The 27,908-nt window shown below is 41.7% G+C and overlaps 2 protein-coding genes across 2 annotated transcripts in view; one reads left to right on the top strand and one right to left on the bottom strand.

Annotated features, from left to right (window-relative positions):
* The window catches only part of LOC135479059 (von Willebrand factor A domain-containing protein 8-like), a 61,413-nt gene extending 47,212 nt beyond the window's left edge, over positions 1-14,201 (top strand). Inside the window, exons 37-46 of the mRNA XM_064758775.1 lie at positions 459-663; positions 1,922-2,033; positions 5,519-5,628; positions 6,678-6,724; positions 7,194-7,302; positions 7,821-7,946; positions 9,585-9,743; positions 11,138-11,236; positions 12,581-12,819; positions 13,373-14,201. Of these exons, the coding sequence (XP_064614845.1) occupies positions 459-663; positions 1,922-2,033; positions 5,519-5,628; positions 6,678-6,724; positions 7,194-7,302; positions 7,821-7,946; positions 9,585-9,743; positions 11,138-11,236; positions 12,581-12,819; positions 13,373-13,481 (1,315 nt within the window). The 3' untranslated portion in view covers positions 13,482-14,201. The remainder of the gene's footprint in view (positions 1-458; positions 664-1,921; positions 2,034-5,518; positions 5,629-6,677; positions 6,725-7,193; positions 7,303-7,820; positions 7,947-9,584; positions 9,744-11,137; positions 11,237-12,580; positions 12,820-13,372) is intronic.
* A 3-nt stretch (positions 14,202-14,204) lies between these two features.
* On the bottom strand, positions 14,205-17,914 carry LOC135479058 (uncharacterized). The gene is made up of 3 exons (XM_064758774.1): positions 17,821-17,914; positions 14,742-16,397; positions 14,205-14,329 (listed from the first exon to the last, which is right to left on the bottom strand). Exons 2-3 carry the CDS (start codon positions 16,361-16,363, stop codon positions 14,215-14,217), a joined length of 1,737 nt encoding a protein of 578 aa, XP_064614844.1. The 5' UTR covers positions 16,364-16,397; positions 17,821-17,914; the 3' UTR covers positions 14,205-14,214.
* Positions 17,915-27,908: the final 9,994 nt, after the last annotated feature.

Genomic DNA, 27,908 nt, shown 5'->3' with positions numbered 1-27,908 from the left:
TCTATCCATGAACGTTTCAGGGCATCACGCTTGCCACATTTCACTCTATCCATGAATGTTTCAGGGCGTCAGGCTTGCCACTTTTCACTCTATCCATGAACGTTTCAGGGCGTCACGCTTGCCACATGTCACTCTATCCATGAACGATTCAGGGCATCACACTTGCCACATGTCACTCTATCCATGAACGTTTCAGGGCGTCACTCTTGCCATGTGTCACTCTATCCATGAACGATTCAGGACGTCACACTTGCCACATGTCACTCTATCCATGAACGTTTCAGGGCGTCACTCTTGCCATGTGTCACTCTATCCATGAACGATTCAGGGCGTCACACTTGCCACATGTCACTCTATTCATGAACGTTTCAGGGCGTCACGCTTGCCACATGTCACTCTATCCATGAACGTTTCAGGGCATCACTCTTGCCACGTCACTCTATTCATGAACGTTTCAGAGCATCACGTCAGTCCCCTTACACTTCCTGGTTACTCAGCGTAACAGACGTCAACATTTTCATGGCACCAATGAGTGACGACGGGCTGGTTACCGTGGATGCAGGAGGGTGTGTTCGACTCTGGGAGACCAGTCTTGTCAACTTAGGCCGGTCACTTCAGCAGTGGAGAAATATGATTGGACAAGGGGATGATAAGCATTTACAGGTCTGGCTTGGTTTGCTTGTGCTGTGGGTTTGGGGTGGATTGGACAAGGGGATGATAAGCATTTACAGGTACAGCTGGGTGTGCTTGTGTTGTGGGTTTGGGTTGGATTGGACAAGGGGATGATAAGCATTTGCAGGTACAGCTTGGTGTGCTTGTGTTGTGGGTTTGGGGTGGATTGGACAAGGGGATGATAAGCATTTACAGGTACAGCTTGGTGTGCTTGTGTTGTGGGTTTGGGTTGGATTGGACAAGGGGATGATAAGCATTTGCAGGTACAGCTTGGTGTGCTTGTGTTGTGGGTTTGGGTTGGATTGGACAAGGGGATGATAAGCATTTGCAGGTACAGCTTGGTGTGCTTGTGTTGTGGGTTTGGGTTGGATTGGACAAGGGGATGATAAGCATTTGCAGGTACAGCTTGGTGTGCTTGTGTTGTGGGTTTGGGTTGGATTGGACAAGGGGATGATAAGCATTTGCAGGTACAGCTTGGTGTGCTTGTGTTGTGGGTTTGGGGTGGATTGGACATGGGGATGATAAGCATTTGCAGGTACAGCTTGGTGTGCTTGTGTTGTGGGTTTGGGGTGGATTGGACAAGGGGATGATAAGCATTTACAGGTACAGCTTGGTGTGCTTGTGTTGTGGGTTTGGGGTAGATTGGACAAGGGGATGATAAGCATTTGCAGGTACAGCTTGGTGTGCTTGTGTTGTGGGTTTGGGGTGGATTGGACAAGGGGATGATAAGCATTTACAGGTACAGCTTGGTGTGCTTGTGTTGTGGGTTTGGGTTGGATTGGACAAGGGGAGGATAAGCATTTACAGGTAGGGCTTGGTGTGCTTGTGTTGTGGGTTTGGGGTGGATTGGACAAGGGAATTATAAGCATTTACAAGTACAGCGTGGTGTATTATTATTATAGTTGCTTTAATGCCACTCTGGGTGCAGTATTGTAGCCATACTGTGACAAAAACAGCTTTACATAGATTTCATGTCTGTATTGATATAATTGCGGATTCTAAGAGGATTTTCAGTTTTACAATAATGACATGTTTGTAAAAAGCTTTTATTGACAGGTTTTTCTAATGTTGTACCTTTTTACAAATTTTTTACAAGAATTTTGTAAGTTGGCTTTTTGATGTTCTCTTGGGCCCTTTTCCATCAAGAATAAAATTGAGACATTTCAATAACAGTTTCAAGGAAAATGTAATATCTTAAGTAAGTAAGACATCTTTAAGTTTTGTAAGTAATATCTTTGTTGATTTGTAGATGACCATAGATAAAGACGGCAAAGGCCGAGACCCAACATCTCCAAAACACGGCAAAGAGGACCCTGATAATGTGCCCCATGTGGGAGGGAACACCTGGGCTGGGGGTACAGGTAAGGTGTACATTGTGCCTCAGCTGTTATCATAGTCACACTGATAACGTGCCCCATGTGGGAGGGAACACCTGGGCAGGGGGTACAGGGAAGGTGTACAGTATACCTCATGGTAACCCTGATAATGTGCCCTATGTGGGAGGAACACCTGGGCACGGGTTATAGGTAAGGGGTACATTGTACCTTAGCTGTTACCACGGTGACCCTGTTAATGTAGGCAGGAACACCTGGGCAGGCGGCCTGTCCTTCTTATAAATGCTGTATCTTTACAACGCTGTAAGTGAAATGTACCAAATTTGTTTCATAGATGTACAAAGCCATGGAGAAGAACCTTATTGATTTTCGGTAACCTGAACTTATTTTTTTTCAAGGTGAACATTTCTGCTTAAAGTTAAATGACATGTAATGCTTGTAAACATGATATTTTTTGAATGCGTGGAGCAAAGCTGTTGAAACTTACGTCACATATATGGGAGAAAAACGTTATTGATTTTCAGTGACCTTGACCTATTTTTTTCAAGTTGAACATTTTTGCTTAAAGTTAAATGCTTGTGAACATGATATCTTTAAAGGCAAGGAGCTAAGCTGTTGAAACTTACGTCACATATATGGGAGAAAAACATTATTGATTTTCAGTGACCTTGACCTATTTTTCAAGGTCATCATGGTTATTTTATGCAGATTAGATCTAAACATGTTGTGTCTTAGCTAAGGCTGAGGTTTTTCCACCATTGACCAGATCTACATGAACATTCAGAATCAGATTCAGTTGCACTTGAAACATAATTTTCCCACCCCAAGGCTGTCTGGGATGCTGTTTGTCTCCAGGGAAACACTTGTGTACTTATCTTAGACTTAATGCTTTAAAGATTACACTTGAATTCTTCTGAACACATTAAAACAGAACATAGTTCATTCGTTCCTCAAGTCTGAGGAGTTTAAGTGTATTGCACGGTAGTTTTATGTGATACACAAGTAGAAAACTCCAAAAAGGGAAGCCTTCTTTGTTTTCTTCTTTGAGTTCTTCTGAACACATTAAAACAGAACATAGTTCATTCGTTCGATATGCTCAAGTCTGAGGAGTTTTAGTGTATTGCATGGTAGTTTTATGTAATACACAAGTAGAAAACTCCAAAAAGGGAAGCCTTCTTTGTTTTTTTCTTTGAGTTCTTCTGAACACATTAAAACAGAACATAGTTCATTCGTTCGATATGCTCAAGTCTGAGGAGTTTTAGTGTATTGCATGGTAGTTTTATGTAATACACAAGTAGAAAACTCCAAAAAGGGAATGTTCTTTGAGACTCGGTATTTTGGCATTTTATCCTCCATCGGCCTGAGGATAATTATTACAGGAAAAAAGCAGCTATGTATGAATGTATGTACTGCAGTACATCATTAGAACAACAAGTTAATAGTTTGGTTTCTGTTATGGTAAAGATACCTGTGCAAACAATCATGATAGAGCTTACAAACAAGCATGAAGATTCAAGCTTTATATTCATAAGCGTATGGTAAACTATGGAGTGGCGTTCCAAGTTGGAGACTAAAACAAAGAAGGCAGAACTATGGTCAGCCAATAAAATTCATACACGTCTGGTAAACTATGGAGGGGCGTTCCAAGTTGGAGACTAAAACAAAGAAGGCAGAACTATGGTCAGCCAATAAAATTCATACACGTCTGGTAAACTATGGAGGGGCGTTCCAAGTTGGAGACTAAAACAAAGAAGGCAGAACTATGGTCAGCCAATAAAATTCATACACGTCTGGTAAACTATGGAGGAGCGTTCCAAGTTGGAGACTAAAACAAAGAAGGCAGAACTGTGGTCACCCAATAAAATTCATACACGTCTGGTAAACTATGGAGGGGCGTTCCAAGTTGGAGACTAAAACAAAGAAGGCAGAACTATGGTCAGCCATTAAAATTCATACACGTCTGGTAAACTATGGAGGGGCGTTCCAAGTTGGAGACTAAAACAAAGAAGGCAGAACTATGGTCAGCCAATAAAATTCATACACGTCTGGTAAACTATGGAGGGGCGTTCCAAGTTGGAGACTAAAACAAAGAAGGCAGAACTATGGTCAGCTAGTAAAATTCATACACATCTGGTAAACTATGGAGGGGTGTTCCAAGTTGGAGACTAAAACAAAGAAGGCAGAACTATGGTCAGCCAATAAAATTCATACACGTCTGGTAAACTATGGATTGGCGTTCCAAGTTGGAGACTAAAACAAAGAAGGCAGAACTATGGTCAGCCAATAAAATTCATACACGTCTGGTAAACTATGGAGGGGCGTTCCAAGTTGGAGACTAAAACAAAGAAGGCAGAACTATGGTCAGCCAATAAAATTCATACACGTCTGGTAAACTATGGAGGGGCGTTCCAAGTTGGAGACTAAAACAAAGAAGGCAGAACTATGGTCAGCCAATAAAATTCATACACGTCTGGTAAACTATGGAGGGGCGTTCCAAGTTGGAGACTAAAACAAAGAAGGCAGAACTATGGTCAGCCAATAAAATGCTGATTTTCACATCTGACATCCGAGTTGAGACATTATTTATTGAACTAATGTACAAAACAGTGGTCAGGTGTGTGAGTAGAGGACGTCAGAGAGATTATAGTACATCATCCCCTTTCTCCGGGAACACGTGACAAACCTCCTTACGGAAAGACTCCAGCCAAAACACTGGAATCGAGTCTGTGCCAAACCTCATTAATCATTGGTTGGCTGCCACGAGATCTATGCCTACGAGTCATCGTGGACGCTTTAAATGATATATGAAGGAGTATGAAATGAATTATTGTATAAATATTAATTAAGTTTACTAAAAACACTTTGCTAAGCATGGCATTGATGTATACGTTCAGTTAAAGCATGAAACTGAAATAGGTCTACCTCTTCAGAGCCTCGCCAAAATATGGCTGAAATATTGCTGATGTGGCGTTAAGCCATAATCATTCATTCATTCTTTCAGAGCCCGAGCAGCGTTTTGATCGAATGGTCCAGCGAGGATCTGGTTTATCAGAATATTAATTATTTAATTGGTGACGTACATCCTGCTCAAGAATATTTCACTTATACGTTGAAAGTGCATCAGGGGAAACGCACAGCCATCCATTAGCATGCCTTACTAAATATGCCCGGAGAGGAAACCAGCATGAACTGTAACATTATCCCTCAAGAATATTTGTCTATTTATTTGATTATGCTTTACACCGTACTCAAGAATATTTCATTTATACGACATTGGCCAGCATTGTGGTGGTAGGAAACCGGGCAGAACCCGGGGGAACTCATGATCATCCGCCGGTTGCTGGGAGACCTTCCCGCTTATGACCGGAGAGAAAGTCAGCACCCTCCAGAATACCTTGTAATTATAAATGTGGAAGTGAAGATTGGAAAATGTCGGTTAAGTTTGCCTTTGTGGTACATGTGTAAATCTGAAAAGTGTGCGGTTATTAACAAGTGTGTTGATCCCCCACTAGGTGGTGCTGACACAGCGGGACTGGGAGGCGTAGGCGGCCCTTACAGACTGGACGCTGGTCATGATGTCCATCAGGTGTCCCAGGTGGACAAGGACGCTGTACCTGAAGAGGTGAGTAATTTTAGGCACTGAGAGGGGCACACAGGGAAAGGGGTACACGTTGGACAAACAACGGCGCACACATGAGCACAGTGACACAAATTCAATTTTAGGGCCCCTTCGCTTACATGTAGTTTAGCGAGAGCTAATGTCATACCGGAGTGCCAGTATTAATAACAGTTAAAGCAATGTTTAAGTACAAGTAAATGTACTGCATGAAATAAGCCCAGATTTAGCATTTAAGTAAAGCACAACAAAATTATGCGGAAAGATCCATCGTTTATGTCTCGTGTTCAATCAGTTACCGTAAATTACAAAATTCATAACGGTCTCTTTCGTTTAATAGAATGCAATATCTCGAGAAGTATTTTATGTATTGAACCCTTGTTGCATTTACATATATATAGTTCACTACACACGAGGTCTTTGGTACATGTAGCTTTGTTACTAGGTCTATTTTCAGAAAAAGAATTTTCGTTCTCAACAGCTGGCAAATCTACCTAAACTTTAGCATGTATCACAAAACAGTCTTATCTATTACGTCTTCCATAAAGCTAACTTAAATTTGGAATGGAATAAATACTCGCTTTTACAATCATTTGGAGACAGTCCCTATAGAATAAAATGAACTGCATTTGATTTCTTTGTACTGTACTCAAATTATCAGCCACTTTGGTACTAATTGCACCTACGTTTACAGGTATGTACCATAGCTCACTGTATGTCTTCCTTTATCTGTGTCTCGTGATCTTTGCGAATAAAACTACGGGGTAAAGGAACTTACGACATGAATATACAGCATGGGTAAATTGTATAATATTATAGGACATTCGACCAGCAGTGTGCCTGTTTTTCTTGGATAACACAAAATATAAATTTCGACTCCTGTTTTTACCTTATGCAGTAACTGGATATACTGTCCCCACCTGTACTTATACATTCCCTATTTTCATAGCATTAAAATACACTGGGGAAATAAATGAAATGAATCCATGAATTTTACATTTAGTGTTGCTCTGTGTTTATGGTTTCCCTTGGGGTTTTTTTATTTGTGCGTGCAGGTACGTGAGGCTGCTAGGCAAATGGCCCAGAAGGCATTCAAGCAGAGGTGAGGGCAAGCGGCTTTAACCCTGAGTGACCACTTTTATTGTAACTTTCTCAGATTCTATCCGCAATCGACATGTAGGAGACATTTCATCCCTGTCCATGTGAACACTCTTTTTCTTGAACGTTTGTTGCCAGTTTTACCAAACTTAGGCCACATGTGTGTTAAAGTTAGACGTCCCGGTTTCCTCCAACCATAATGCTTACGGCCATGGCATAAGTGAAATATTCTTGAGTGCGGCGTCAGATACAAATCAGATATGTAAATAAATAAAATAAATAAAGGTAGACGTGAACTGGAAAGAGAGTTATATGTTTGCAACTACTTGTAACGCTTTTATGTTCTTTATCGCCTAGCGATATTGAGTGTATTACACGCTATTTGGTGATGTTGGTATGATACATGATATGTAGCTCATCTCACCGTGACATTGTAGCCGTTGTCACCATTACTAACACGTGTTCTTCAATAGATTACGGGAAATTCAGATGAGCGAGTACGACGCCGATACTTACGAAAAGTTCTCCAGGAGCGTGAGGAAGCAGGTCCAATCATTACGCGTGATACTGGACAGTTTGCAGGTCAGCTCAAAGCCATTCAGATCTTTTGTTTTATGGAGGTTATTGGCCGATCCGTGAGAAGTTATTTTGTCTCAGTCATTCCGATTTCTTGTAAAAACTCAACATTTTTAGAAAGAAATTGGAAGTCTTATTATAAAACGTACAAGTACATGTATCCATATTTTCAGTAGACGAAATCATAAGAGACCGGATTTGTTAACATGGGACTTTTGTCAGCAAAACGTTTCTGTAACCATAGCATACAGAAACGACAAAACTTGTAATTTTTTTTATTTTTCAATAAGAACAACATTTCCAAACCTGTTAAAATGCCGTAAAGATGTATTCTTGGAGTTTGTTGGGTGTCTTGATTCACAACCAAAATACAGGTAAATTTGTTTTTGGTTATACCGTTCTTGAACTCAACTTGCTAAGGGGCAGGATTGCAATACAAACTGCGTAAGTGCTAATTATACATTGTCACGTCGTTTCCCAGAAAACATGTCTGCTTACCATTCTGGTTCGCCTTTTGTTTTAAGGCTAAAGGAAAAGAACGCCAGTGGCTGAAGAACCAAACTTACGGAGACTTGGACGAGGCTAAATTAATTGAAGGGATCACTGGGGAACGGTCCATTTATCGTCGTCGGGGAGAGCAGGATCCCGAGGTGAGATATTAACCTGAGTGGAATATTCCCTGTCTCTGCACTGTGTAATAATCATTTATTTAGATATCATCTGTGGAGGGGAACGTTATCGTCTGTGGAGGGGAACGTTATCATCTGTGGAGGGGAAAGTTATAGAGCGTTATCATCTGTGGAGGGGAACGTTATAGAATGTTATCATCTGTGGAGGGGAACGTTATCATCTGTGGAGGGGAAAGTTATAGAGCGTTATCATCTGTGGAGGGGAACGTTATAGAACGTTATCATCTGTGGAGGGGAACGTTATCATCTGTGGAGGGGAAAGGTATAGAGCGTTATCGTCTGTGGAGGGGAATTACTTAAGTTGTGTTCATAAACATATTGTAAAAATTTCTAGAATATTTCCCCTGTTTTTTTTTTGGTACGTGAAAGATACTAATCTATGCGTCGAAGCAGACATTCGTATACTAGTCGTCAGTCATTATTGTGAAGATGGACATTCCAGGTGAATAATCGCAAGGCCAATTCTTTAAACGTCGTTTAACACAAAGCGAGGAACTAAGAAAGTATATAAAGTATACAGCAGTCAAACCAGAGTAAGTTGGATACAAATTGGCTGAAGTCCAAAGTACAGTCCAGTTGGACAAGTCTAATTGCCAGCGAGGACCCTAATGGACATTCAAACAGCCTGATTTGCTGAATGTGCCGTTTTAGACTCTTTGGTCTATTGTTTTCAACCTTTTGAGCAAATGTATTGTTCATATATGAACAATATATGTGTTTCTGTAGTTCTCAGCAAACCAAGGACAAAATAGCTCTCATTATACGAATGATTTGTCCAAAACCCAATCCAACTCATGGTGTGGAAAGAACACTGCCGGTACAGTTTGTACAATTCAAATTCCGAAAGTGTTTCTCTTCATCTTTAAAGGAGAAGAAAACTTAAAAAATGACACTTTATGCTGAAAAGAGCACATTTTTTTCTATCAGGTGGTGCCTGCTGCATAATTTTGCGATTTTTCCTCACCATACACGTAAAGCCTGAAAACGGCAAAGCTGGCATAAATCGCTGAGTGCATTGCGTCCTCCATCTTTAACACCCTGTAATTTATGCTGGGGGTGTATTGCCTCTCAGCCAATGAGAGCCGTTAAAACTGCCGGCTTGTTCGTGTAAACTCGGAACCTACGTCCAACATTCCGGTTTCCCGATCGTTAAGCGGAAAACGAACTGTACTGAGTTCTACCGGAAATATACGAACCGCACTTCGGCGGTTTCCGACGGCAATTTTCCTTCTAACACAGAAGACTTCAGGACTAGTTCTCAGGCAAAATGGAGTCACCCACAGCGGATGTTGGTGCTGACTTTATTTATAATTTATCAACTTGAGGTACATGTTAGAATTTTTTATGGCATGCACCTGCGAGGAAATGCATACTCTTTTCAATGGTATTTGTTTGATATTTACATTTTCCTCTCCTTTAAAACTAGCATCAGATTTATTTTTAAAATACCAGTATGTACTCAATTCATTTCTACAAAAATGCATAGTTACCTCGTAGAAGCACTGACCAGTTTTTATTGAACTCATCCGATTGTGTGTCATATCTCAAGTTGTCCCTTTTTTTACCTTGATCTGACCTTTACATGACCTTGACCTTCAGATGGGTTCACCTCAGGAGAAACCAAAGCGTCTGCGTCTGGTGGTTGATGTCTCAGGTAGCATGTACAGGTTTAATGGTCACGACGGCCGCATGGAGCGACAACTAGAAGCCATATTGATGGTGATGGAGGCCTTCGAGGGATACGAGGAGAAATTCAAGGTTTGAATTAATTTACTTCCATTTGTTTTTGTCAAGAAAGACTGTAAATGTAATCTGGCTTTCTGTTATTTGGTAAATGTGCGTAAAGTTGTGATACGTTTTTCTGACGTCAGGCTTTTATCTTCATCTAAATGGCCCATGATAGATTATGTTGGGGTGGATTTCATGGTTTGACAACTTCATGATTCGTGTCATGTTTCCTGTCGCTATTTTCTGGGTTTTTATTTTGCCAACATTTTGATATCTCAGTCTGGGGGCCTCCGTGGCCGAGGTGTTAAGCACGACAGCGCGTCGCAATGACCAAGGAGCCTCTCACCAATTTGGTCGCTGTGGCTTGAGCTCGTGCTCCAGCTCCAGCTCGTGCTCCAGCTCGTGCTCCAGCTCAAGCTCCAGCTCGTGCTGGTTTTCTCTCCAGTCGTACATTGGAAGGTCATGCAGCAACCTACGGATGGCCGGGTGACCTCCAGGCTCTGTCCCTTTTCCTCCCACGATCATACTGGCCGTCGTCGTGTAAGTGAAATATCTTAAATATGGCGTTAAACAACCATCAAATAATCAAATAAATAGGTTTGTTTCTTGTCATTTTACAATCTTTCTTTCTTATTTCACGACCGTTCCAGAATATTTCATGACCGTTTCTTCCTGTGTCATGACAGTTGAATATAATCACAACCATTCCTGCTTATATTGCTCATGCCTGTTCGTGGATATTTCACGACCGTCCTTTTTTATGTTGTTACGACACTAACTTGCTTTTTTCGCGACCATTCATGGTTGTTTCACGATAGCTTCTGTTTTTTGTTTTTTTCACGACCTTTCTGTATTACTCTATAACAGTGCTTTGAGGATTGTTTCTTGTTATTTCCCCAGCGTTCCTGGTTGTTTAACGACCGTTCCTTGTTATTTCAGTACGACGTGTGCGGCCATTTGGGTGAGGACTACAAAGTAGAATTTGTTATTTCCCTAGCGTTCCTGGTTGTTTAACGACCGTTCCTTGTTATTTCAGTACGACGTGTATGGCCATTCGGGTGAGGACTACAAGGTAGAATTTGTTATTTCCCTAGCGTTCCTGGTTGTTTAACGACCGTTCCTTGTCATTTCAGTACGACGTGTACGGCCATTTGGGTGAGGACTACAAAGTAGAATTTGTTATTTCCCTAGCGTTCCTGGTTGTTTAACGACCGTTCCTTGTTATTTCAGTACGACGTGTATGGCCATTCGGGTGAGGACTACAAAGTAGAATTTGTTATTTCCCTAGCGTTCCTGGTTGTTTAACGACCGTTCCTTGTCATTTCAGTACGACGTGTACGGCCATTTGGGTGAGGACTACAAAGTAGAATTTGTTATTTCCCTAGCGTTCCTGGTTGTTTAACGACCGTTCCTTGTTATTTCAGTACGACGTGTACGGCCATTCGGGTGAGGACTACAAGGTAGAATTTGTTCATCAGGACAAGGTGCCGAAAAATAACAAAGAGAGAATGGACATCCTGAAGGTCAGTAGTTAATACAAAAGACTACAGTATGGAGATGAAAACTAGAACCGCGACGACAGTGTGATAGTTGACAAATGGTCGCGCTTAACCGACGAAATCATAAGATAAGAATTTGTTCAGAATGATTCAGACAGCTTATGTATTCATGGGTTCTAGTTGCTTTACCTGACCGTTTTCTTCCATTTTTCAACCATTCTATGAACAGCAAATTCGAGGATCTCTCATAAGAGAAGGCATTCTTGTTCAGGATCGATCCTATTGACTTCATTCGGCGAGACTGAATCTAATATGGCAATTTCATGTCACTTTATACGCTGTCTTCATGATAGGTTGACATAAGAATCTTCATATTTCACTATTCGAATACAATTTCACATTTGATCTGTTCGTTGATACGTAAAACTAAGTAGCATAGCCAAGTATAGAACGCTCTACATGTTTTCCAGCCAGCGAATATTTTTCCTGCTCTACAGTTTTGTAGCGATTTTGCAGCCTAAATCTACCTGTATAGCTTAGGGCCTTGAATGCGCCTACCACCAAATACGTGTGCATGAAGATGTCCACCAAAAGAGCACTTGCCCAGCGTGAGATCGATCTACCGCTAACGGTTCGGTGTAGTATTCACGCGTGAAGAGCAGAATGTGCATCCCTTGGTGTCAGATTGTCAAAACGCTCTGGTGCAGGTCAATGCGCATGTAGCAAGATAGCTGCCACTCAGAAGCGGCCTTCTGAGACACAATATAAGCGGTCCACGACACTAGCGTTCGTTAAAGGACATTTATCTTTCAACAATATGATTTGCATATTGGAACGTCAACTACGGTTTCCTCCACCCAACCATCTAGGTTAAGTTAGAAATTCTGGAGTATGGCGATAGATAAGCTTACCAAGGCAGTTGACTGACTTTCTTTGTGATCACCCTAATGTCATAGTAAGTGGAAAGGTATGGATAGGTTTCACACAAGTCACGTTTCACATGATTGTTTTACAGTTCATAAGCCTTTGAAAGTAACTCCTTCCACATTCAGCTCGCTTCTTACCTGCCCATGGAAGGGGTTACATCAGAGAACTCGTGAAATTTATTTATTTATTCCTTTGGTATTTTACGTCATACTTAAGAATAAGTCACTTATACGGCGACGGCCAGCATTATGGTGAGAGGAAACCTGACAGACCCCGGGGAAACCCACGACCATCCGCAGGTTGCTGGAGGACCTTTCCACTTACGGCTGGAGAGGAAAACTCGTGAAAAAAAAAACAATCGTGTACAAAGTGCTTTTGTCGAGATGAGAAAACATTTCTTTTCTATTTTAACTCCTGTTCTGTTTTATTGACCCTTTCTAGGTGATGCACGCCCACTCGCAGTTCTGCCTCAGCGGAGACAACACAGTAGAGGCCACCAAACACGCTGTAACGGATCTGGGAAAGGAAGAAGCAGACGAACATTTTGTCATTGTTCTAAGCGACGCTAACTTTGACAGATATGGGATCAGTCCGCGACGATTCGGCGACCTGCTTACCGCCGACGACAAAGTGAATTCTTACGCCATCTTCATAGGGTCCCTTGGGGACCAAGCTTCCAGGTTTGTAAAGGACGCACGGGTAATAGCTTACGCAATTCTGTTAGCATTCAAGTGTTTATTTATTTCTCAAGGATAATTTACGCGAACGAGTCTCGTTTTATAATTAGAACTGATATTACTAAAACACTAAGGAATACGAAAGGAATACATGTTCTTGAGTATAGAGTAAAACCCCAAATTGGTAAATAAATAAATAAATATCTGATGTATTCTTCAGTGAAGGGGATTGAGGAAGGGTTGTGGTCTCATGGTTGAAATTATTGCCTTTGGACTTTCAGAAATGTTGGTCCAGTCTCAATAACGGACAGAAATGTCACAATTCTTGAGCCACACCCCACTCACTGCTACTGAGCTGCTTAGGACCTTGACCAATGAGGTGGCGTGCTCGAGTCCAGTTCTCGCTGCTTTGCCTCAGGAGGCTTGTCAGGGACCTGTCGCAGGTCGGTGGTTTACTCTGGTTTCCATAACCCATAAACCTGAGTCCAGCATTTAGAGCCAATGAAATACATAAGAAAACAAATTTAGAATAGTGTATTAACTGTCTTGGTTTCAGATTAACCAAGCAGTTGCCGCTTGGCCGAGGTTTCGTTTGTATGGACACAAAGAATATCCCTCAGATCTTGCAGCAGATCTTCACCTCAACCATGCTCTCCACGAGATGATCGATCGGACTTTTAGAAAGGGCCTCAGTAAAGTTTTGTAAATTATATATATTATGTTGAAATAACACGAGAGATCAGTCATAATCAGTGCAAATATTTTTATGCAGAGCAAACGTGATCAGACGATTTAGGTGAAAACCCTTGTTTCAGGCTGTGACCTGATTGCGAGACGATAGAGTCGTATTTTAACCAAAAAGGTAAAACTCGTATTGGCACTCGGATCGCCGTTGTAGAAGTCAGTGAAAAAGTTTAAAATGTGTTATTTTCGAGTCCACGGATGTAAGTGTGGGTTCGTATCCCACTTCTGACACAACACTTTTCTTTCTACAATTCTTGAGTACCGTGTATAACACCGATCAAATCAAATAAATATGTTGTTATCGCAATGTACATGTGATATGTAATAAGTATAATATAATACCTGAGTTTTCACAGGTATTGAGCGATAAATATGAAAGAAAAACGATAGATCTGCAATAATTAGCGTTTGTGACGAAACGTTTATTGTATGTATTTCGTACATAAGGAAAATGAATAAATTACCCCAGATGATTTTTTGCATTTACTTATTTTAGATGCATATCAGGTTATAGTAAAAGCAGTTGTAGGTGATATATAATTCATATTTACTTATTTATTTTGATTGGTGTTTCATACGGATAAGTTTTACGAGAGTCGTACTGGCCGGCAGACTAAAATATACGTAAGAGATTATACAGAAAAGTGTAACAATTTACACAGCTTGGGGCTGCGATGTTCCCAGTTGTTTGGCAAGATCGGGACAGCGCTCTGCCATCATTTTGTCGTAAGCATCATTCCAATCGGTCGTGAAAAAACCGAAGAAAAACCTGTGGAGAAAGAAACGTTTCTCTTACTCTAATAAAGCGGCATTATTGCAATAAGAAACCCTCTCGCAAAGGATCATGTGACACTCAAGTACACTTCTCTTTCACAAACAGTACAAAAATAGCTGATGCTCGATCAGATTGGTATTTTACGCCGTACTGGAGAATATTTCACTTTTATGACGGGGGCCAGCATCGTGGAGGACGACAACCAAGTGCCAGAGGGAAATCACAAGTCCACAGATTACCGACAGGCTTTCGCACAGGAGAGGAAACCAGCATGAGCTGGACTTGAACTCACAGCAACTGCATTGGTGAGAGGCTTCTGGGTCATTGCGCCGCGCTGGCGCGCTAACCACCTCGGCCACGTAGGTCTTGTCGTTTTAACGTAATCTGCTAATTGATCCATACTCACCTGGCATGCATGGTAGAATCACTGATGTACTTGGCGAAATAATCTTCAAGGGACAGTTCTTCACTTTTGTACCTGATTTTGACGTTGCCTTCCTCTCCGCTCACTTCTACCACGTCTTTCAAATGGAGGACGACGAACTCTTTTATGTTGGTCAAAATGTTCGACGAACTATAGAGATTAACCATGAAGGGTACCTCTTCCCAAGGTCTAGATTTCAGCACCTTGTCGTACTGTCTGATCATTGTATCGAACCGGATCATTTTGGCATCGGTGATGACGGTACTGCGGAACTCAGCAGTCATTTCGGACAGCGTTTTCAAGGACGCCAGAGCGGAGTTTTCTCCTCCTGCGGCCCGGTTGAGGAGCGCAACTAGAGCTGGGACGTAGTCGTGCGCCGTTTCGCGCTCAGCACGCTTGCTTTTTGGGCTGTCGTCTAAGTGATTTAAGTCCGGCCAGAAATAGTCTGACAGTGTCATGTCCTTCACGCAGTTACGTAATTTCCTCATCAGCTGAATTACTCTCAGATCCAGGTATTCCTCCTGCCAGAACGAAGGATTTGGAAGCTCGTCAACCATGTACGTAATGATCTGTTTCAGCCAATAGGATTGCAAGGGGCCGCCGAATTTGTCTCTTTTCATGTCGTAAATCGGGGGCAGAAGATCTAGTGTTAGGATCTTTGCCAGTCGGTAAACGCACTTCACATTCTCAGGCATGTCATTCTTGGCGAGCTTGTCATTTTGGTGAAATACGTGTGTCACGGGACAAAAGTCCCAGTTGATAACTAAATGGAAATTTTGGTCTCGCGACATCATGTCCTCACGCGTTCCACTTCGCCGGTATATGTGGCGTTTGTCTTCAGCCCACTGGAACGGGACGCAGAAAGAAATGTCGCAGAAGACTTCAAGCGGGTCGCCGTTTGCAGGATAATGGCGAAGACTCTGCTGCAAGACGAAGGATTTCTGACCATGACTGCGTCGCATGTGCGATGTGACCTTCCAGCCTGGCAAAAGCGACGCCAACAGCTCCTTCGCGATGACACCGTCTATTGACGTGGATTTGAAAGGTATCTCGATGACTTCTTCGCTGTTCGGATCGTCGTCTAGAACTAAATGGAAACCCTCGCTTAAATACACCGTGTTTAGTTCGGATTTACTTTTTAAAGGGCGCGCAAGGCGGAGAAGCACCTGCTCAAGGGCATGTAACTCAACCATAAAGTCGAATTCCTCATACAATCCGACCTTGGTCTGCTCCCCAACGCTGCCCACCGTGTGGACGACGGCACCCAGGAAAGTATCCGGGTATATTGTCTCTAAACGCTTAAAGGTGGAGACAATCATGGTGGGAACGTCATTTAGTATCTTCCTGTTAAAGTTCTCTGTGTGGCCGTCCATGTGCTTGTTCTGAAGCTCCATCAAAAAGGCGTCGAATTCCGGAGAAACTGGTATGGAATTCAGCAGTTGATCCTCGTCTCCGTAATGCCCCACTGAATCACGTGATTCATCAACCTGAAGTGACCCAGTATCTCGCCTCCAGTCCCCCCACGGTTCACGGGGCCTCACCCATAAATCATCCTCAAAAGCCTCAGTTTCAGTCTCGCGGTTTGTCCATGTCTTTTGAGCCATTATCCACCTTGTACGTTTTAAGTCAATTTACGTCCTGAAAAAAAATCAGTAAATATATATATATATATATATATATATATATATATATATATATATATTACGACATCAGATATATCAGATTGTCGTATAGCTGTATGGTAACAAGGAGGCACATCACATGCATCCTTCCTTCGTCCTCATATGACTGAAAAATTGTTAAGTACGACGTTAAACCCCAAGCACTCACTACACTGTAACATAATCTCTTAAAATGGCCTGTAGATGTAAAATGTATTCTATTTACTATACCAAAACTTGAATAAATACCAAATATATCATTGTAAGAGACGGGGCTTCAAAACTCTTCCTTTTTCCATAATAGATGTCAGTTTTCTTTAAAATTTACATATTGAATAAATTTCCATGTTGCTCATGTTGGTTTCCCCTCCGGCCGTAAGTGGGAAGGTCTGCCATTAACATGCGGATGGTCGTGGGTTTCCCCCGGACTGAGCACGGTTTCCTCCCACCATAATGCTGGCCGTGGTCGTATAAGTGAAATATTCTTGAGCACGGCGTATAACACCAATCAAATAAATAAATAAATAAATTTCCATGTTTTGTTTTTTTTTTTTTAATATTTATGGCTTGACCCGAGACAATGACATCTTCGTCTAGAAAACGAGTTAATGGAGATGGCATTATACATTAGGACAAAGGAGCCTCCGTGGCCGTAGGGGGGTTATCACATATAACGCAATGACCCATCAGACTCCCACTCCCTGTGAGTTCAAGTCCAGCTCATACTGGCTTCCTCTCTGGCCGTACGTGGGAATGTACGGAGGTATCCCAGCAACCTGCGGATGGTCGTGAATATCATCCGGGCTTTGCCTGGTTTCCTCCCACCATATATGTAATGCTGGCCGTCGTCGTGTATGTGAAATATATTTGAGTGCGGTGTAAAGCACCAATCAAATAAATGAATAAACAAACACTAGGAAAGATATTCTAATTGCATTTTCTTTGCTGTAATATCGGCCGACTATCTTTTCGATTTGTAGAGCTTGTGGTATTACGTGTAACTGACGAAACGAAATTTTCTTCATAAATCCGTTATCCTCGACATGTAAACAATTGCTTGAGAAGAAAACTGGCTAAATAGAGAAATAGTTCTGAGTTCAAATAATATGGAGGAAATCAATCGGGGTTCATTCGCGTCTTCCGTAGGCCTGTGTTGCTGTTGTTCTAGAAACTTTGTTAGTTCCGCCACCAGACCGTCCCTGCCCGACAACGCGAATCAGGCGGGATTGTGAGAGACTATAATCTAGGTTGTAGGCCTACCATGATGACAGCGTGCGCTTAGCATACGAGCCTATGAAGGCAGCAAGGCATCTGTTTAGATAGCAGTGTGCAAGCGGTGTAAATTGTGAGTAATATTTCTGTCCCGACATCCACTCCATACCGCAAATTTCACCACTTACCAGGTGTTTCTTCTCGACTCGCTCTGATCTATCTCTGATCGAATGTTGTGCGCGTACGTAGCATCAGGCTTGGGGGCGACGCTGTTCCAACAGTACTCGTCAGCCTACATCCACGAGGGGAACGGAAATACATCCACCAGGAGAACGGACATCCATCAGGAGGACGGTGTAGTGCGCATGACCACACATATGGCGCGAAATGTAAAGTAGTGGGATATAGTCAAACATTTGTGTTCACTGAAAAGACGATTACGGATTATATCACTGTATATCTCATACTATTAACTTAAATTTTATTTACTACAGGGCTTCTCCAAATAATCGAACTATAGACAACAGATGATGAATAAGACAAGGTATCTTATAAATAATCGGTATAAATTATCGAACTATCGAAGACAGATGATGAATAGGATAAGGTATTCTATATCATAATAACCCAACAGCCCACGGCCTCTCCAGGCCCGTTGTCCCGATATTGGGTTCATAGGCCTGTAGGACTATACAATATACAGGTACTTGGCAAGAAGGTGGTTTTCTCCCGGCATCTATATAAAATGTGCCTAATTTACCTTCATATAGGTATAAAGTACAACATCCATGAGGAGGACGGTGGCCAATTTACCTTCCTGCAGGTATTAGGTACAATATCCACGAGGAGGACGGTGGCTAATTTACCTTTCTTCAGGTGTAAAGTACAACATCCACGAGGAGAACGTTGGCTAGTTTACCTTTCTGGAGGTGTCAGGTACAACATCCACGAGAAGGACGGTGACTAATTTACCTTCCTACTGGTATAAAGTACAACATCCATGAGGAGGACAGTGGCTAATTTACCTCCATGTAGGCATGAGGTACAACATCCACGAGGAGGACGGTGGCTAATTTGCTTTCCCATAGGTATAATTTAAGGTACAACATCCACGAGGAAGACGGTGGCTAATTTACCTTCATATAGTTATAAAGTACAACATCCACGAGGAGGACGGTGGCTAATTTACCTTCATATAGGTATAAAGTACAACATCCACGAGGAGGACGGTGACTAATTTACCTTCCTATAGCTATAAAGTACAACATCAATGAGGAGGACGGTGACCAGTTTACCTTCCTTTAGCTATAGAGTACAACATCCATGAGGAGGACGATGACTAGTTTACCTTCCTATAGGTGTAAAGTTCAACATCCACGAGGAGGACGGTGACTAGTTTACCTTCCTACTGGTATAAAGTACAACATCCACGAGGAGGACGGTGGCTAATTTACCTTCCTGCAGGTATTAGGTACAACATCCATGAGGAGGACGGTGGCTAATTTACCTTCCTGCAGGTGTCAGGTACAATATCCACGAGGAGGACGGTGGCTAAATTACCTTCCTGCAGGTGTAAAGTACAACATCCACGGGGTGGACGTTGGCTTGTTTACCTTCCTGGAGGTGTCAGGTACCACATCCACGAGGAGGACGATGACTAGTTTACCTTCCTATAGGTATAAAGTTCAACATCCACGAGGAGGACGGTGACCAGTTTACCTTCCTATAGGTATAGAGTACAACATCCATGAGGAGGACGGTGGCTAATTTACCTTCTTATAGGTATAAAGTACAGCATCCACGAGGAGGACGGTGGCTGATTTACCTTCCTATAGGTATAAAGTAAAACATCCATGAGGAGGACGGTGGAAAATTTACCTTCCCACAGGCATAAAATACAACATCTACGAGAAGGACAGTGGCTAGTTTACCTTCCTACATGTATAAAGTTCAACATCCACGAGGAGGACGGTGGCCAGTTTACCTTCCTATAGGTATAAAGTTCAACATCCATGAGGAGGACGGTGACTAGTTTACCTTCCTATAGGTATAAAGTTCAACATCCATGAGGAGGACGATGACTAGTTTACCTTCCTATAGGTATAAAGTTCAACATCCACGAGGAGGACGGTGACTAGTTTACCTTTCTATAGGTATAAAGTTCAACATCCATGAGGAGGACGGTGGCTAACTTACCTCCCTGTAGGCATGAGGTACAACATCCACGAGGAGGACGGTGGCTAATTTGCTTTCCCATAGGTATAAGGTACAACATCCACGAGGAGGACGGTGGCTAGTTTACCTTCATATAGTTATAAAGTACAACATCCACGAGGAGGACAGTGGCTGATTTATCGATTTATAACTATACAGTGCAACATCCATGAGGAGGACGATGACTAGTTTACCTTCCTATAGGTATAAAGTACAACATCCATGAGGAGGACGGTTGCTAATTTAACTTCCTGCAGGTATAGAGTACAACATCCACGAGGAGGACGGTGACTAATTTACCTTTCTCCAGGTGTAAAGTACAACATCCACGAGGAGGACGGTGACTAATTTACCTTTCTCCAGGTGTAAAGTACAACATCCATGAGGAGGACGTTGGCTAGTTTTACTTTCCTATAGGTATAAAGTACAACATCCACGAGGAGGACGGTGGCTAATTTACCTTCCTACAGGTATCAGGAACAACATCCACGAGGAGGACGGTGGGTAATTTACCTTCCTGCAGGTATAAAGTACAACATCCACGAGGAGGACGGTGGCTAGTTTACTTTCCTATAGGTATAAAGTACAACATCCACGAGGAGGACGGTGGCTAATTTACCTTCCTACAGGTATCAGGAACAACATCCACGAGGACGACTGTGGCTAATTTACCTTCCTACAGGTATCAGGAACAACATCCACGAGGAGGACGGTGGCTAATTTACCTGCCTATAGGTATAAAGTACAACATCCACAAGGAGGACGGTGGCTAATTTACATCCCTATATGTATAAAGTACAACATCCACGAGGAGTACGGTGGCTAATATACCTTCCTGCAGATATAAAGTACAAAATCCACGAGGAGGACGCTGGCTAATTTACATTTCTCCAGGTATCAGGAACAACATCCACGAGGAGGACGGTGGCTAATTTACCTTCCTATAGGTATATAGTATAACATCCACAAGGAGGACGGTGGCTAATTTACATCCCTATATGTATAAAGTACAACAACCACGAAGCGGACGGTGACTAATTTAGGTTCCTGCAGGTATAAAGTACAACATCCAAGATGAGGACGGTGGCTACTTTGCCTTCCTATAGCTATAAAGTACAACATCCACGAGGAGGACAGTGGCTAATTTACATCCACATAGGTATAAGGTACAACATCCACGAGGAGGACGGTGGCTAATTTACCTTTCTAAATGTGTGAAGTAAAACATCCATGAGGAGGACGGTGGCTAATTTACCTTTCTGCAGGTGTAAAGTACAACATCCACGAGGAGGACGGTGGCTAATTTACCTTTCTCCAGGTGTAAAGTACAACATCCATGAGGAGGACGGTGGCTAGTTTACTTTCCTATAGGTATAAAGTACAACATCCACGAGGAGGACGGTGGCTAATTTACCTTCCTACAGGTATCAGGAACAACATCCACGAGGAGGACGGTGGCTAGTTTACTTTCCTATAGGTATAAAGTACAACATCCACGAGGAGGACGGTGGCTAATTTACATCCCTATATGTATAAAGTACAACATCCACGAGGAGGACGGTAGCTAATATACCTTCCTGCAGGTATAAAGTACAAAATCCACGAGGAGGACGGTGGCTAATTTACATTTCTCCAGGTATCAGGAACAACATCCACGAGGAGGACGGTGGCTAATTTACCTTCCTATAGGTATATAGTATAACATCCACGAGGAGGACGGTGACTAATTTATGTCCCTATAGGCATAAGGTACAACAACCACGAAGCGGACGGTGACTAATTTAGGTTCCTGCAGGTATAAAGTACAACATCCTCGAGGAGGACGGTGGCTACTTTGCCTTCCTATAGCTATAAAGTACAACATCCACGAGGAGGACGGTGGCTAATTTACATCCACATAGGTATAAGGTACAACATCCACGAGGAGGACGGTGGCTACTTTGCCTTCCTATAGCTATAGGGTACAACATCCACGAGGAGGACGGTGGCTAATTTACATCCACATAGGTATAAGGTACAACATCCACGAGGAGGACGGTGGCTAATTTGCTTTCCCATAGGTATAAGGTACAACATCCACGAGGAGGACGGTGGCTAATTTACATCCATATAGGTATAAGGTACAACATCCACGAGGAGGACGGTGGCTAATTTGCTTTCCCTTAGGTATAAGGTACAACATCCACGAGGAGGACGGTGGCTGATTTACCTCCCTGTAGGTATAAGGTACAACATCCACGAGGAGGACGGTGGCTAACTTACCTTCCTATAGGTATAAGATACAACATCCACGAGGAGGACGGTGACTAGTTTAAGTTCCTATAGGCATCATGTACAACATCCACGAGGCGGACGGTGACTAATTTATGTTCCTGAAGGTATAAAGTACAAAATCCATGAGGAGGACGGTGGCTAATTTGCTTTCCTATAGGTATAAAGTACAACATCCACGAGGAGGACAGTGACTAGTTTACCTTTCTATAGGTATAAAGTTTAACATCCACGAGGAGGACGGTGGCTAGTTTACCTTCCTGGAGGTGTAAAGTACAACATCCATGAGGAAGACGGTGGCTAATTTACCTTTCTGCAGGTGTGAAGTACAACATCCACGAGGAGGACGGTGGCTAATTTACTATTCTGCAGGTGTGAAGTACAACATCCATGAGGAGGACGGTGGCTAATTTACCTTTCTGCAGGTGTGAAATACAACATCCACGAGAAGGACGGTGGCTAATTTACATTTCTGCAGGTGTAAAGTACAACATCCATGAGGAGGACGGTGGCTAATTTACCTTTCTGCAGGTGTGAAGTACAACATCCATGAGGAGGACGGTGGGTAATTTACCTTCCTGCAGGTGTAAAGTACAACATCCACGAGGAGGACGGTGGCTAATTTACCTTTCTGCAGGTGTGAAGTAAAACATCCATGAGGAGGACGGTGGCTAATTCACCTTTCTGCAGGTGGAAAGTACAACTTCCACGAAGAGGACGGTGACTAATTTACCTTTCTGCAGGTGTAAAGTACAACATCCACGAGTAGGATGGTGACTAATTTACCTTTCTCCAGGTGTAAAGTACAACATCCACGAGGAGGACGTTGGCTAGTTTACTTTCCTATAGGTATAAAGTACAACATCCACGAGGAGGACGGTGGCTAATTTACCTTCCTACAGGTATCAGGAACAACATCCACGAGGAGGACGGTGACTAATTTACCTTTCTGCAGGTGTAAAGTACAACATCAACGAAGAGGACGGTGACTAATTTACCTTCCTGCAGGTGTAAAGTACAACATCCACGAGGAGGACGGTGACTGATTTACCTTTCTGCAGGTGTAGAGCACAACATCCATGAGGAAGACGGTGGCTAATTTACCATTCTGCAAGTGTAAAGTACAACATCCATAAGGAGGACGGTGACTAATTTACCATCCTTTTTCTCCGCAGATGGGAAAAGCCCAACACGAACGAGGACAAACCGAGTTTGCCTTTCTCTACATATACGTAGATGAGAAAGTTTTCACAGAGCCTTATAATATAATTTTCGAATCATCCAATATGAGAAATCCAGTGACCACCAATTCCGGACAGTTGAATAAAAAAGTCAACAACCACATTCTAGTTTAAATATATGTATTTTAAGGAGCCCTGTCGCAGTGCCATAACCCACCGCCCATGGAGAGTTTGCCAACAGAAACTCTAATTCAACAATTTCCTTTCCCTAAAAATGGTTACAGCATTGCATTCATCCGGTTTGCAAAAACCTTTACAGAAAAACTATTATAAACTGAAGAACGCTTTACTGAGATGTACGGATAAAAGTTGTGTTTCATTACATATGCTGCAGTACCCTAGGCAAGTTTATTAGTGTATTAACTCTCTTGTACATTCTAAGATTCTATACATGTGTAAGTGAAGCAATGAATGGTATGGAGGTGGAATGGAAAATACATTATAGGTGTAGGCTATATGTACAAGGCATATAGCCATGATACAATGATAACAATGATATAAAACACACATTGTCAACTCATCAGTCATCTATTATTTACACACACAGCATGCCATTTACGACTCGGTACTGCTGATTAAGCGGTGTGCTCTTAATTGTTCACTTTTTTTAAGTGCCGTGTGTAACGATGAATGTTCAGTTTGACAGCATCTTCGTCTTGCTTCTGGTAAAGATATGTGCAGTTTGTTGGATACAAGCAGTGCGACTACATCCCGAACCAAAGCTTCCTTACATCTCCTATTCCTGACTGTCCTTTCGTATCTACAAAGAAAAAATTATGAACAGAATGCAATCCTGTTTAAGGCTTCCTATTCATTTGTAAAAGACTGAAATCTGGAAATGTATATAGATTGCTACTAATTAAACATATATGCCTGCACACTTTTTAGCAAGTCATGCGCGGAACAAAATTATGAAAATATAATGATAAATAATTAAACACACATCTACATGTAAATGACTACTTGATGACTGCAATATTCTTAGTTACTTTTCTCCTTTTTTATGGCTTTAGCCTTGTCAAATGTTTATACACATTTGAACTGTCTGTATATAGATAACTTGAAAGCTGGAAAGCCATTCCGATACTACTCCATGCATAACTGGAGCCAAAATAGCCATATCTAATTATACCAAAAAAATAAAAACAGACAGATAAAATACAAGGTAAATACAAACCCATCCACATTTAAAATCTTCTGAATTCGCTCGGTTCCTGGTAGCTGGACTAGCTTGTGTACAAATCCAGATGTGGCGGGGCGCCTGAAGCAATGTTTCACACAAGAATATAATCACACAGTGAAAGATAACCATGGCCTATTTCCAATGCACATATACAGACAAGGTATACAAAAGCATATGCAGATTGTTTCGCATAATTTAATCACGCTCCATGTAAGCAGCAATGAATCCGTCACTTTCTTCTTCACTTTTGGACCAAAATAAGTTGTGACAACAAACAAACAGAACATCCCAGATCTGTACTGTAACAAAAAACCCTTATAGGCATGATTATTTGAAACGTGCATGGAGCAGAGCGGGAATACTGGCAACCACCCTACCTACATGTACCTATACGTACCGTTTGTCCCTAAGCTTCAATTTGAAGAACTTTTTTTCCACATAGGCTTCGAGATATGTATAAGCCTAAAAGAGAAAATCTTATTAAGTACCATACGCATACCCATTCGAAATAACACCCAGAATGGCCATAATTACTCACAAAACATTTACAAAATTCCAAAGTCCCGCAGCGTTGTTTTTGGTACGTAAAACATATATAAATATAGTAACAGGGCTTTTTCCATACAAAGGGTATTTTCAGTACATATAAATAAAGCTAAGCGAAAAAGTCAATATCAATTAATAAACAATTTATACACCGAAATCACACTTTTACGTACCAAGTCCAAGACATAACCGAAACCAAAGCCCTTTAGAAATTCCCTTCTCGGATTTGTCAGGAAAATCTCCAGCTCAGAGCTCTCGGACCTAGATAAACACATAATCATGTATACAGTTGTACGAGGAAGAGGTTAGGAGAAGATATCAATATAACACAGTGAAACACTCTAAAACACTCTTTTTAGATACATAATAATATATCCCGGGCGATGAAGTGCATGAGGATCTTTATGAAATCACATGCTACCATCAAGTGTGGCTGTATGATGTGAAACAATACATTAAACTATATGTCATGTAACAAATTAATTATTTGTATCGCAGCAACTATTCTTCAAATAGCAGCGAAATCTTTCCAGTTTGTGTGATATGAATGTACAGTGGTGCTGCACGCCACTATAAAAGAATAGGGAAAGACAGAAATGATCATATGTTTAAAACTACTGTATATAATCAAATACAAGGGTCAATTAAATACACTGTGTCTGTAAATTATAATTGCGCAGAAAAATGTGTAGGTATTCCTAAGCTAATTGTTGTTCACACCAGTCATGTGCGAAACTCTAGAATGCGCCTACACATATGAGGAAATATAGAAAAATATGTAAAAGCCAAAGAAAATAAATGAAGTGTAAGGATTTAAGCTATACATACCACTTTGAGCCTCTGTCTGTCAACAAGCCTTCCACATACTGGTCTATCACATCAACCTGAAATATCAACATTATGCGGCATATATATATACAATCCAAACATTGTGTTTATGTCGGTTAAAAATCCAAAAATTGTCAGACACAGTTTAATGGTATTTTTTTTACTGATGCTGAATACTTGAGGCTCAGATCCACCTGTTATTTCTAAACATTTTGAGTATATGCCTCTATGTCACCTGTGGCCTCCGTGGCTCAGTCGGTTAGCGCGCTAGCGCAGCGTAATGACCTAGGGGTCTCTCACCAATGCGGTCGCTGTGAGTCCAGCTCATGCTGGCTTCCTCTCCGGCCGTACGTGGGAAGGTCTGCCAGCAACCTGCGGATGGTCGTGGGTTTCTCCCGGGCTCTGCCCGGTTTCCTCCCACCATAATGCTGGCCGCCGTCGTATAAGTGAAATATTCTTGAGTACGGCGTAAAACACCAATCAAATAAACAAATCAATGTCACCTGCATGACAACTGCTCCCTTATCCATACCTGTGAAATGACATCAGATACACAAATAAACATGTTGGAATCCTGCTCCTCATTGTTGAGTTCCTCGTCCGCAAATGGAATAATCCTGGACACTTGTAAGTCTTCTGACGAAAACCTACAGAAATCAAGACATCACAAAGTTGTATCTTCTTGAAAACATACGAGAAATGACTGCAACGCTTATCAAAATCGACGCCCACATCGTTACACATTCTAAAGCAAAACGTATCGGAAAGAATGTGTTCAAGACAAAGACCTTAACCCTAAGACATGCAACAATGTTCAGTCATGCCCAGCATTTGTCGCCCCAAGCACCACAATGCAGATATACACGAGTATAATATTCAATTCAGATTTGAAATGCATTTCCTTAATTAGTGTTCTCTTTGCGAATAATTATCCTTCAACATGACGTGCAATGGAAATGCCGTGAAGAACTGTGTTCAGTTAGATGGTAAAGAACGGCACTTTTACCTACAAAAATAAACACGTCTTTTGAACATTGTGATAATTTAGTTATTTATTTCAATGGTGTTTTACGCCTCAAAAACAGCTCAATTTACAGCCCATGTGATGGCGGTCAATTTTATGGACATATGTGCATGGACTGTAATATATAGCGCAGACTTAAAGCCTAATTAGATTGCTCGCACAGTGAAGCCTTTGGAAAGAAGTTTAAACCCGTGCAGAGCTGATCCAATTTCTTGTGTGAATATATACAGTGTAATTTGACAAATAGATTATGAATCTAGCTTTGCTTTTGTTCTAGCTTTGTTCTAGCTTAAAAAGTTTGACCACAATTTACCTACTGTTCATGCATTAGGCATAAATAGCTAACCACGAATGTGGCTTTGTTTTGGTTCTAAAGAAGTTTTCGCTTTTAGGCACACTTTATTCTGATTTTTGAGACACGATGCGAAAAGCAGTAATGGTGCAATGTTGAAAGTTGGTCAGCAGGACAAATTGTGCTCTTCTCTCGTATCAAATTATTACAGATGAATAGTTTTCCAGTGATTGGCATTAAAATTTTTGCCACCGTTCATGCATTATGTAAGAAAAACATCTGTTGGCTTTCGAGTTACGGTTAGCGCAGCGGGAGCGTTCTTTACATTGTGTGGTATTAAAACATACACGCCAAATGACTAATCTGTTGGCCTAATAGAGAGAATATGTACACAAACACTACACAACTACTATTCACATTAGGCCATTGAGTATAAGTTCAATTGCAGGCATAGATGATCTGATCTATTTGTGTTAGTTATTTTTTCCCTTGCAAATTAGACACTTGCATTTGCCCGACCGGAAGTTGATGGCATCTTTTTGTTTTACATCCATCGCCGGGGCCAATCACGAAAATAAGATCTGTAAGTTTAGATTTGCTTTGATACCTATTTTACTCTGCCTCATCAGTGGAAGAATATTTTAAATTGGCGTCACCTACAGAGCCGATAAATCTGC

This window comes from Liolophura sinensis, chromosome 12 (genome assembly GCF_032854445.1).
Source record: "Liolophura sinensis isolate JHLJ2023 chromosome 12, CUHK_Ljap_v2, whole genome shotgun sequence".
Taxonomy (NCBI): Eukaryota; Metazoa; Mollusca; class Polyplacophora; order Chitonida; family Chitonidae; genus Liolophura; species Liolophura sinensis.
The sequence above is the reverse complement of the archived record's forward strand: the minus strand, read 5'-3'. Positions and strand labels throughout refer to the sequence as shown.

Coding starts and splice junctions, on each gene's coding strand:
- LOC135479058 (XM_064758774.1), bottom strand. CDS start 16,363: ATGGCTCAAAAGACATGGACAAACCGCGAGACTGAAACTGAGGCTTTT. Junction 14,330..14,741: donor GATTCTACCATGCATGCCAG/GTGAGTATGGAT, acceptor CTTTCTCCACAG/GTTTTTCTTCGGTTTTTTCA.